Consider the following 13,117-nt stretch of genomic DNA (forward strand, 5'->3'; position numbering starts at 1 on the left):
CATGGAATGAAAGGTAGCACAGCCAAGAGATAAGAGAAACCTACAAAGAATAGTAAGAAAATATATACTGTCCCAGAGAGGGACAGTAACTCTAACAGGAGGATAAAGCCAGTACAACATTTTCTATTTGAAACATTTTGTATCCAAGTCTATACCCCAGGAGAAGAATGAGAAGAAGCTTTGGGTGGAAACTGTAAAATGATGCCGATTAAGGTACTTTCATGTAATTTAACCAAGACAAGATGGCAGAGATCACGAATGGAAAAAGATTAACAAAGACAGAAAAGTGAGCCCACCTGGTCAAAGACTGCTAGTCAGAACTTGTGCTCTGACATGAAATAAAACCCTTAATATTGTTTCAAGTATAAATATGTCCCAAGGAGACAGCTTGGAATAAATAGTTATTATTTACTTCATAGTATCCTCATAGCCTAAAGTATGTCAAGAGACATACAAGTTTCAAGAGACCAGTTTTACATTGTTAAACTAGCAACATCTGATCTAATTTTCTGCCATTAGTATAAACCTGTAGCTTACCAGTTTTGTAAGGCATTTTGAAAATGCCATTCTTATGTGAGGCAAAAATGTAAAACAAAGTAAAATTCATCAACAGTATTGTCTGAGATACTAATATACACTATGCATGTGTGTTAGTCATTCAGTTGTGTCCAACTCTTTGGACCCTGTGGACTGTAGACTACCAGGCTCCTCTGTCCATGGAATCCTCCAGGCAAGAACACTGGAGTGGGTAGCCATTCCCTTCTCCAGGGGATCTTCCTCACCCAGGGATCGAACACAGGTCTTCTGTATTGCAGGCAGATTCTGTACCGTCTGGGCCACCAGGGAAATCCTAATAGACACTAACTATATTTAAACTAAACAAAACAGAGATTGAACGTAATGAAATTTATGGATTAAATAGAGTGACAAGTGCATGCTGTACTTCTGAAAGTTGGTAATAGGAAGTAAATACTAACCAGGTCATATAGATGATGCTGAGTATACAGTTTGTGACATGGTATTACCCAACCAAAACCAAAAGATGAATTTGTGGGGTTAAAATGAATATGTTCTGTACTAAGTGGCATATATGGTAAATCATCCTAAAAACTAAAATTAAATGACCCTAGTGAAATGCTACCTATAGCACTGTGTTCAAATGTTTATAATATGAAATACCAAGTAAAAATTACCTCCTCATCAGAGTCAACAAGGCTTCCCAGATCAAGTTGTGGGACCCTGAAAGAAATATGTATCCCATAATTTTTTTAACTGAGTCTTTAATAGTTGCAAGTCATATATGCTATATCTTACTATATAAACAGGTAAACTGAAGCCAATGGTGTGCTGGCTCTTACCAGCTGTGAGAGGCTTTTGTTAAATATTCAGTAATATTTTGCACAGGTTGTTAACACAGAATTATTAAGACTAAAATTATGTAAACTTATAATTACATCAATTATATGAAAAACAAAGGTAATAAATATTCAAAACTCCTCACTTCCTAATAGCTTTACTATACTTCACTATTTCTTGCTTTATAGAGGTTATTTATAGCTATCATATCTGAATGGCAATACAGGGCTGGCATATCTTTCCAACTCTGTGTTCAGTGATAGACTGAAATCAGCCACAGTGGGACTATTTACACAAATATGGGCAGATGTTATGAATCAGGCCTTGATATATTATTTTGTTGATTTCCAAGGCTGATAAACGTGGTGGAGAAAATGTTACTAGTGCATATTAAACTTAAAGTATTCCCTGTAACTGTCACATGGCGAATAACAAAAAACTGAGAACATATTATTCTAGTATTCAAAACTATTACTTGATTCAGCAAAGAAATCACTCATGTCACACTACAATTAATGAAAGTATCAACCAATATTCCCCCTGATGGATATTTTCACAGAAAATGTATAATCAACTTAAAATATGCTTAACTTTATTTATAATTAGCAAGTAAAATATATGATAACCTTATAATACATGTCTAGAAAACCAGTTGTTAGCCATTTTCCAGCGAACAACTGACTGTCATCACATACTCAATACTGTATCTAGCATGTACACCTAGCTCTGTTCTTTGTCTGGATGAGCAAATAGGTATCTGTTTTGTGGAACACGTGAAATTGCTGATATTTGCCCATTGTTAATCTATAAAAATGTCATTTTTATATAGTTCAGGTTAATATATTACTTTTTAATTTCTATTTTCCAAGAAGCCCTGTAGTCTAATATATTGGATTGACCAAAAAGTTCATTTGGACTTTTCCATAAGATGTTACAGAAAAACCCAGATGAACATTTTGGCCAACCCAATATTTGAAAGAATATAAAAATCATATCCTTCCAAATTTTAAAAAGCAAAAATTTTAAATATATAACAATTAATGTATTCCAGTCCAAAATTAAATCACTTTAATAAGACTGATAAAATCATCATATTCCTCAAGATAAGATTAAAGAACAGATAACCTCCCATTAAATCCATTTTGACCATCCCAATAAAAGTGCAATATTTTATATACATTTTTTAATAAGTGCTCTTAGCTGAATTTTCTAAATAAAACAATATTTTAACATTTTCAGGAAAATATAAAAATAATACTAAAGAAAATTAAACAACAAGAGAAGTATTAGCCTTAGTCCTACCATCCTATCACAGGAAATACTTCAGTTTGGACAGAATAATTTTCAGGGCATCAACATTTTTATAAACTTTTCTGTAGTTCACAGTCATAGCTATATATGTAATTTTTCTTTCTTTTTTTTCTTGTCAATGTGTATTTACATCTTTACCCAAAAAACAGTTCAAATGTGAAGAAGTGTAACTTACACAGGTAGGCAAGGATCCTCCATAGCACATGATTTGAGGTCCATCTTTGCTTTAATTAAAAAAATTAGAATCAGTATGCATGTGTCATTTATTTATACTTTAAAAGATAACCAATGTGCCAATGCAACAAGACCAATTATAATTTTTCTCAGTAAGCTTACATAAGAAATATTTAGGAAGCCCCATCCCTACTGTGCTTGATATGCAGAGATAGGACCATAACCGGCATAGGACTCTGCTCGGGAAGACATTCACTCAGACAATGTGGAAAATACATACTGAGACAGAGCAGCTGCACAGAGCGTGCGCACCCAACCTAGTCTAGGGAATTGAGGCAGCTTTTTTCAAAATAAAAAAGGAAACTTTAAATGGAGCTCTGAAGGATAGATAGGAGTTAGTTAGCCAGACCAAGACAGAAGGGAGAAAACTGCTCCAGCCAGGAGGAACAACTTGTACTGCACATGCCCACAGGCAAGAGCTGACAGAAAAGACTGAAATCCAGAGTGTGAGGAGGTAGTGGACAGAGCTGTTAAATTATAATGCAAATTAAGGAGCCTGGACTTTATCCCAAAGGAAATGGAAAACAGTATAGGATTTAAGTAAAAAATGACAAATATATACAGGTGTATGTTTGTAAATATTTGATTTTATTGCTAAAAAATGGGTTCAAAGGGAGGGGATATATGGATATCTATGGCTGATTCATGTTGAGGTTTGACAGAAAACAACAAAATTCTGTAAAGTAATTATCCTTCAATTAAAAATAAATAAATTTTTAAAAAACTAAATGTCTCAATATATTGACAATAAAATTTCATCTTTATGTACCTGTGGGGGGAAAAAATAAGCAAAGACCAGAATATTAGAGTGAGCTTAGCCACCATGGAATAAGAACTATGTAGGAATCTTACGGAAAGCTAAAGTTAATAAAAGCAGGAAATTATTTATTTATAAGCACTTACAGCTTACTTGTGAAATATTATCTAATAGATCATTTTTATATTGATAGCAAGTACAGAAATTATATTCAAGACTGGGCTTCATCACTCAGACTATGAGAAAAACTCAGAGAAAAATTCAGCTCAGTATCAACTTTAATATGGCATTGTATTAAGTACTGTCCCAATAAATAGTTAAAATGTAGGAATGTAAAGTCACAAGATGATCATCTAAAGGGATGTATATATATATTTAATATATAATAATAAAATAAAAACAAATGAATATAATATATTGATTCTATTTAATTAATAATAAATTTAAAATATAATTTCATATATAGGAAAGACTGAAAAGTGAGTGTTTGTTGATCAGTTGTCTCTGCCCCTTTGTGACACCATGGACTGTAGCCTGCCAGACTCCTCTGTCCATGGGGTTCTCTGTGGACAGAGGATCTAAATAGAATATAGCTGTAGTTATCATTGTCATCATGATCATTATTATTCCCAAGAAAATGTTTTAACAGACATATTAAAATCTATCTAATAATGAGGCCATCAGTTCAGTTCAGTTCAGTTCATTTCAGTCGCTCAGTCTTGTCCGACTCTTTGCGACCCCATGAATCACAGCACGCCAAGCCTCCCTGTCCATCACCAGCTCCCGGAGTTCACTCAGACTCACGTCCATCAAGTCAGTGATGCCATCCAGCCATCTCATCCTCTGTCGTCCCCTTCTCCTCCTGCCCCCAATCCCTCACAGCATCAGAGTCTTTTCCAATGAGTCAACTCTTCGCATGAGGTGGCCAAAGTACTGGAGTTTCAGCTTTAGCATCATTCCTTCCAAAGAACACCCAGGGCTGATCTCCTTCAGAATGGACTGGTTGGATCTCCTTGCAGTCCAAGGGACTCTCAAGAGTCTTCTCCAACACCACAGTTCAAAAGCATCAATTCTTTGGTGCTCAGCCTTCACAGTCCAACTCTCACATCCATACATGACCACAGGAAAAACCATAGCCTTGACTAGACTGACCTTTGTTGGCAAAGTAATGTCTCTGCTTTTGAATATGCTATCTAGGTTGGTCATAACTTTCCTTCCAAGGAGTAAGCGTCTTTTAATTTCATGGCTGCAGTCACCATCTGTAGTGATTTTGGAGCCCCAAATAATAAAGTCTGACATAGTTTTCACTGTTTCCCCATCTATTTCCCATGAAGTGATGGGACCAGATGCCATGATCTTTGTTTTCTGAATGTTTGAGCTTTAAGCCAACTATTTCACTCTCCACTTTCACTTTCATCAAGAGGCTTTTGAGTTTCTCTTCACTTTCTGCCATAAGGGTGGTGTCATCTGCATATCTGAGGTTATTGATATTTCTCCTGGCAATCTTGATTCCAGCTTGTGCTTCTTCCAGCCCAGCGTTTCTCATGATGTACTCTGCATATAAGTTAAATAAACAGGGTGACAATATACAGCCTTGACGTGCTCCTTTTCCTATTTGGAACCAGTTTGTTGTTCCATGTCCAGTTCGAACTGTTGCTTCCTGACCTGCATACAGATTTCTCAAGAGGCAGGTCAGGTGGTCTGGTAATCCCATCTCTTTCAGAATTTTCCACAGTTTATTGTGATCCACACAGTCAAAGGCTTTGGCATAGTCAATAAAGCAGAAATAGATGTATTTCTGGAATTCTCTTGCTTTTTCCATGATCCAGCGGATGTTGGCAATTTGATCTCTGGTTCCTCTGCCTTTTCTAAAACCAGCTTGAACATCAGGAAGTTCACAGTTCACATACTGCTGAAGCCTGGCTTGGAGAATTTTGAGCATTACTTTACTAGCGTGTGAGATGAGTGCAGTTGTGCAGTAGTTTGAGCATTCTTTGGCATTGCCTTTCTTTGGGATTGGAATGAAAACTGACCTTTTCCAGTCTTGTGGCCACTGCTGAGTTTTCCAAATTCGCTGGCATATTGAGTGCAGCACTTTCACAGCATCATCTTTCAGGATTTGGAATAGCTCAACTGGAATTCCATCACCTCCACTAGCTTTGTTCATAGTGATGCTTTCTAAGGCCCACTTGACTTCACATTCCAGGATGTCTGGCTCTAGGTCAGTGATCACACCATCGTGATTATCTGGGGCATGAAGATCTTTTTTGTACAGTTCTTCTGTGTATTCTTGCCATCTCTTCTTAATATCTTCTGCTTCTGTTAGGTCCATACCATTTCTGTCCTTTATCGAGCCCATCTTTGTGTGAAATGTTCCCTTGGTATCTCTAATTTTCTTGAAGAGATCTCTAGTCTTTCCCATTCTGTTGTTTTCCTCTATTTCTTTGCATTGATCGCTGAAGAAGGCTTTCTTATCTCTTCTTGTTATTCTTTGGAACTCTGCATTCAGATGCTTATATCTTTCCTTTTCTCCTTTGCTTTTCGCTTCTCTTCTTTTCACAGCTATTTGTAAGGCCTCCCCGTACAGCCATTTTGCTTTTTTGCATTTCTTTTCCATGGGGATGTTCTTGATCCCTGTCTCCTGTACAGTGTCACGAACCTCATTTCATAGTTCATCAGGCACTCTATCTATCAGATCTATGCCCTTAAATCTATTTCTCACTTCCACCGTATAATCATAAGGGATTTGATTTAGGTCATACCTGAATGGTCTAGTGGTTTTCCCTACTTTCTTCAATTTAAGTCTGAATTTGACAATAAGGAGTTCATGATCTGAGCCACAGTCAGCTCCTGGTCTTGTTTTTGTTGACTGTATAGAGCTTCTCCATCTTTGGCTGCAAAGAATATAATCAATCTGATTTCAATGTTGACCATCTGGTGATGTCCATGTATAGTGTCTTCTCTTGTGTAGGGATAAATATTTCAGAATGGCAGTTATCTTTCCTGTCTAGTTACAATAAAATTGTGCTAGCCAATCCAGAATAAAGATAAATTATAGTTTGCAAATCCCTAGGCCAGAGATCAGCAATCTAGACTCAGCTTTGTTTTTATGCTAAAGTTTCATTGGCACACAGCCACGTTCATTTATTTACAAATTGCCTATGTTTTCTCAAAAAAACTGCAAAATGGAGACACTGTGCAGCCCATAAAGCCAAAAATATTTTTATTTTAAAAGTTGGATATTTTTGTAACCAACATTTTTTTTTTATCCAATTCATTTTTAATGCATTTTATTTTTTTAGAGGAGTTTTAGGTTCACAGCAAAACTGCATAAAATGTACAGAGATTTGCCACATATTCTCTGAACTTACACCTGTATAGCCTCTCCCAAGAAGGGCTGCTTTGATTAAAATTATCAAATAGTTCAGATTTAACTCATAATATTGTGAACCATAAAAACCCTCAAAGCTGTCACTCATGTATATAAGGGAGATGGCTGAACACAAAGGAAGGAGCTCAGATACTGAAGTCAGAACTGAGTTCAAAATCCTGATGAGTCACTTAATCTCTAGGAGCCTCAGTTCTTCCATATTTGAAAGCAGGTGAGGCCTGTCCCCTTGGGAGATGATCCACACTCTGTGGAATGTGCTTCTCCCTGGGCCACCCTTACCTGTGGGGATGGACCACATTCTCTCTATGGAATGTGTACCTCTAAATAAATCAACTTCTTACCTATCACTCTGTCTCTCCCTAAACTCTTTCTGCAACCAGAAATAAAGAACCTGAGCTTTAGTGAGTCCTGACACCAGCCTCCAATTAACTCTGGATGCTTGGAAGGAACCCTGAAACATCTCAAAGAGGAATGTTAAACTAATCAGGTTTATTTGGAACTAAGGCCCCCACCGAGGTGGAGGATGGAATGATGCTGTTGACCCTTCTGACTTTAGTCAAGTAACGCCTGGACTCTGTCAACCTTTGAGTCTATGCTTAATTCTCCTCTGCTCAAGCCCCATCATGAACATGCATGGACCCTGAGCTTAAAACTTCCCCAGTTTTGCAGTTCAGGGAGACTCTGCTTTGGGAAAAGGTCCCTACTCTTCTCCTTACTTGCTGCAAGTAATAAATCCTTCCTTTTCCCAAGTAAATAGATAGATAAAAATACAGAAGTGTTGGTTAATAATAATACCTAACTCAAAGGTTTGTTGAAGAATAAAGTAAACTGCTGAAACATTTATTGTGTTTGCTGATAAACAGTAAGTAGGCATTCAATATTTGAAACAGTAAGAATAGCAAGGAAATATATATCAATGTTATGTATTTCTAAACTAAATTTTATGTTTGCTCAATTCTGTGGTGATTACAGGGACAAAGTAGCTTTACACTTACACCTAATCAATAATATACAGTAGTGATATTATGAAGGTTGAAAAGAGTGAAAGTCCTAACAATAGAAGTCCAGATTCTTTTCCTACCTACCTAACACAAAATATATATTGATTATTTTCTTCTTCTTTCTCCTTTTTTAATTTTTATATTGTATATGTATGCAGACATACATAGACAATTCTTAAATAATAAGAAAACATTGATATTAAGCTTAATTAAAAATAAAACATTCAAGTAATGATCAATTTTCAAGTAATGATTATCTTCAATTTTTTCTGTTATTCAAATCTAAGTATTAATTCTAAATATTTGGGGGGATGAATTATCATAAAAACACGAAGTAAGGAGTCAGAAAACTATTTAATGAATCTTCCTACAAGAGGAAAATTATATAGCATACATACTTGTAGTAGCTTCTTTCTTCCAGAGAATGGCTGAGTTTGAGTTATAGGAGAAGCAGCAACTCCTTTAACCTACAAATCCATTCAAGTTCATGTCTTTACCAAGCAGCATACTTTGAAAAAGGTAAAACAATATAAAATTATAATTCTTATTCTGATTTTAAATAAGTCATACAAATTGCATAATAATATTACATGGAAAGAAGTCAGGTGGTTAATCACTTTTCTGTCTTTCACCAAAATCAACTTTCTGTGAGGCAACTACATTATGTGGGACAACATTTATGGGGTAAATACTAGTCTGAGCAATGGCCCCCCTGAAGACATTCATGTCCTAATCATCAGACTCTGCGAGTATGTTACCTTAAATGGCGAAAAGCTTTCCAGATATGATTAAGTTAGGATTTCAAAATATGGAGATTATCCTGAATTATCCAGGGGACCCAATTAATCACCTTATAAAAGGAAGAAAGATCTGAAGATGGATGTGCAGGTCAGATAGGAGCTAAGATTTTAAGCAGCATTGACTTGTACTTTCAACAATTAAGCTCCCATTCCAGGTGATACTCACTGTGTAGATGACTTTTTGAAACCTTGAAGGAATGTAAATGTACTCCTGTTATGATGTTCTTTGTTATGACAAGATATAAAACTGTGCTGAAAACCCATCTGCTCCAGAGCATTTCCTCAGAGCTATCTGAGAGGATGTTTTCCAGGCTATAGTCCTCCTGCATGCATGCTAGTCACTTCAGTCATGTTTGACTGTGTGTGACCCTATGGACTGTAGCCGGCCAGGCTGCTCTGTCCATGGGATTCTCCAGATAAGAAATTGGAGTGGGTTGCCATGCTCTCCTCCAGGGAATCTTCCTGGCCCAGGGACTGAACCCATGCCTCTTAGGTCTCCTGCATTGGCGCGTAGGTTCTTTACCACTAGTGCCACCCAAGAAGCCCCACCTACTATAGTCCTCAGTTTTGACTCAAATAAAACTCTCTTCTATTCATGTTGCTGTTGTTGTTGTTGTTTAGTTGCTGAGTCACGTCTGACTCTTGGCTGTTGATCTTCCCCATTGACACCCATTTCCATAGCCCTCTCTCCAAAAACTCCCTTGCCCTAAGCCTGGGGTTCTACTGCATGAGCAAAGTCAGGAAGATTTACCAATCAACAGCAGACTTATTCTGAAAGCATCCCAGATCATTAGATTTGAGAACACCCTGACAGCACTAGCAAATGGCTTTCTTTTCAGAGATAGCTTTCAGAAGGAAGAAACTTTGTGGCTCCTCTGGTGACTCAGTGGTGAAGAGTCTGCCTGCCAATGCAGGAGACTCAGGTTCGATTCCTGATCCAGGAAGATCCCAAATGCCATGGAGCAATGAAGCCCATGCACCACAAATATTGAGCCTATGCTCTAGGGCACAGGAGCCACAACTACTGAGCCCACCTGCCACAGCTGTTGAAGCCAGATGCCTTAGAGCCCATGTTCCACAAAAGAGAAGCCGCCACAGACAGAAGCCTGTGCACCTCAACCAGACAGCAGCCCCCACTCACCAGAACCAGAGAAAAGCCTGAGCAGCAAAGAAGACTCAGCACTTTCAGTCACTTCGCAAGCGCTATTGTATTTGCCAGGATGATAGGGACCATCAAACTGAGTTGAAACAGAGATGCTAAACAATCAGCTACCTGACTAACTCCATACATCAGCCTCACATTCTTTACACCTTAGTAACATTATTGTCCAGCTTCCCACGTGGCACTCGTGGTAAAGAACACTCCTGCCAATAAAGGAGACACAAGAGACACAGGTTCTATTCCTAGATGGGGAAGATTCCCTGGCAACCTACTCCAGTATGCTTGTCGGGAGAAACGCATGGACAGAGGAGCCTGGCAGGCTACAGTCCATAGGGTTGCAAAGAGCTGGACACGACTGAAGCACAGCACAACATTATATCACTATAGGCCACTTTAAGTCACCGTGCTGTACGTGAAAATAATAAAAACAACAAAATTTATACCCTAAATGCCCATGGTCTCCTTGTTCCTTTTCCCAGGCATGACAGTCATCATTCTTCACTGTAATTAGCTCTTTTTTATCTCCCAAATAAACAATCAAGACCACGAAGGTTAGTATCTGATGCCTTTAATATAGCAGATGCTTACTAAAGTCAATAAATAAACTAATGCATAATCAAATACCTGAATACATTTGAAACATATCCTTAGTTTCACACCTCTGCACTTAATTATGACATGATCATAATGCCCCTCTACAAATTCTGTCTTCAAAAAATTAGATAAGGTGTTCAAAGTGTATTAAGCATAAAGAAGAGTAGCTATGATTCTTCACCACTCTAACTATAATCCTCAAAAAGGCAAAGATTACTACTGGTTTTCCTCACCCTACAGCTCAGCACTTAACAGGAAAATAGTAGGAGCTTAAATATTTGTTAAAGTGAATTCAGTCAATTCAGATATGTGTTATTTCAGAATAACAATTACTAGCTGTAAAATCCCATGGATGGAGGAGCCTGGAGGGCTGCAGTCCATAGGGTAGCTAAGAGTTGGACACGACTGAGCGACTTCACTTTCACTTTTCACTTTCATGCATTGGAGAAGGAAATGGCAACCCACTCCAGTGTTCTTGCCTGGAGAATCCCAGGGACGGGGGAGCCTGGTGGGCTGCCGTCTATGGGGTCGCACAGAGTCGCACACGACTGAAGCAACTTAGAGCAGCAGCAGCAGCATTGATAAAACAGCTCAATCTTCTGACTATCAGACCCAGAAAAATGAATTTTACTTTGCCAAATTATTCGCTAGTTATTGCAGAGTTTGAAGTCACACAGGTTTCAGACCTGAATTTCACTTCAACACCATTTCCGGTACAAGCAATAGGGAAGGGGATGGGAATTAGCTGCACAGACTAAGGAAAACCAGAAACCTAAAGTGAAGTGAAGTGGTTCATTCGTGTCCAACTCTTTGTGACCCCATGGACTGTAATGTACCAGGCTCCTCAGTCCGTGGAATTTTTCAGGCTTCAGGCAAGAGTACTGGAGTGGGTTGCCATTTCCTTCTACAGGGGATCTTCCAGACCCGGGATCGAACCCCGGTCTCCAGCATTGCAGGCAGAGGCTGTACCATCTGAGCCACCAGGGAAGCCCAGAAACCTAAACTTGGTGGTAAAAGAATCAGCATTTCAAACAAGTGGCTTGGAGCTAAATCCTGGATTGCATACCAAGGGCTGTCTTTGCCCTAAGCGCTGAATATGTAGTTGGGGTATGCTGGGGATAGGGTAGCAAGAGGAGAGAAGAGCAAGGTCTGATGGCTTCTGTCTCCACCCAAACAGCTGCCAAGTCATGAGATGTTATTTCTAGCATGTAATGAATGATGGGTTGTTAACTAATAGAACCATGTCTTTCCATGTTAGCTTTTGTGCTACCAGAACGAACTGAACTCACCACCACCCCCCCCCACTTCCCTCATTTTTAAAGATGATTTTGTCCAGCTCCAATTATCATCACTTCTCTTTTGGTATTAGGGGCTATAAGGCTGCTTATATCAAATCAGAACATAGTGAAAAGCAAAGGATAAACTGATCAAATCCAGTCCATAAGCAAGGAGAGAGGAAAAGAGATGTGTAAATACAATTTCATATTTAAACTCCACGCAGGTGAGGATCAAGTCCACCTCGGAGCCCAGGGGATAAAGATCCAGGTGTCTGATGGAACCTAGGATCATTCCTAATTTCAAACACAGCAGAGTAACTGTCTTCACATCACTCCCCAGAAAGCTGAGATTATACTTATGAGCACCTGCAACGTACTAGCACCCTCTTCCTACCTGAGATTCATGGACTAGGGCAGGACTCTAGCGGCAACCAACCTGACATGACGCAACCAATCCAGGGAAAGAGTAAGTCCAAGATGGGAGAGCTGGAAAAGGTATAAACTGAAGCAATTCCACCGAGAGAACTCCCTTGAGGCCGTTTCAGAGGGGAGGAGCCACAAAAGAGACAGCTCTCAGCAAAGGCTCTGGCCAACTCAGACCCGCGTCTGTAGGTTGCCTTGACAACAGGCCTCTGCGCGCCGGGCCGGGACCCCTCTCACTTCCGGGAACAAGGAGATAGATCTTTGGCCAAGACCCCGGCTCCGCTGGCCCCACCTACCGGCCCCCAGCTGTTTCTGCCCTTGCTTCCTCTGCCTGGCATGTGCCACAGGAGCTCCGGACCCCTAGTGGGACTCGCGCAAAAGCAGCAGAGCTGTTCTGCGTCCAGGCATCCTAGGAGACCAGTTCCGGCGCGTTTCTAGCCTTGGCAGAGAGCTGCGCGGACGCACTTCTTTGCTCTTGTACTGCGCCGGAAGAGGGCCAAAGTCGGCCCGGCGGCGGTTTGTGCAATTCTTCTTTAAAGTGAATTCTGTTTAAAATATTTTATAGGGCACAGACCGAGGGTTCAGCTCCCCGGTTGATGTTTTGAGAAGGAAAGAAATTTAAGCGTATTCTGGAATGTCTGCTTTCCAGGAGCTTGCAATTATTTAAAAAGACAAGACTGCAGTATAAGAGAGAGACAAAGATACTACTTTCAATATGTGGACATTTACACATATACAGGAGAAGGCAACGGCACCCCATTGTACTCTTGCCTGGAAAATCCCATGGATGGAGGAGCCTGGTAGGCTGCAG

At 39.3% G+C, this 13,117-nt stretch overlaps 1 protein-coding gene across 15 annotated transcripts in view; it reads right to left on the minus strand.

Moving 5' to 3' along the window:
* CAPS2 (calcyphosine 2) overlaps window positions 1-12,769 on the minus strand; it is a 50,527-nt gene extending 37,758 nt beyond the window's left edge. For 2 of the 15 annotated variants that reach the window (XM_086398701.1, XM_086398714.1), the window contains exons 1-4: window positions 12,320-12,746; window positions 8,449-8,558; window positions 2,843-2,891; window positions 1,194-1,239 (exon numbers count right to left, since the gene is read on the minus strand). In XM_086398701.1, coding sequence (XP_086254827.1) covers window positions 1,194-1,239; window positions 2,843-2,886 — 90 coding nt within the window. In that variant the 5' untranslated portion in view covers window positions 2,887-2,891; window positions 8,449-8,558; window positions 12,320-12,746. Of the gene's footprint in view, window positions 1-1,193; window positions 1,240-2,842; window positions 2,892-8,448; window positions 8,559-12,319 lie in introns of all 15 variants that reach the window. The other 13 variants (XM_086398700.1, XM_086398716.1, XM_086398711.1 and 10 more) reach the window with 12 other exon arrangements.
* Between the last annotated feature and the right edge of the window lie 348 nt (window positions 12,770-13,117).

Source organism: Bos grunniens, chromosome 5, assembly GCF_055505025.1.
Source record: "Bos grunniens cultivar Pamir isolate PY7600 chromosome 5, Bosgru_T2T1.0, whole genome shotgun sequence".
Taxonomy (NCBI): Eukaryota; Metazoa; Chordata; class Mammalia; order Artiodactyla; family Bovidae; genus Bos; species Bos grunniens.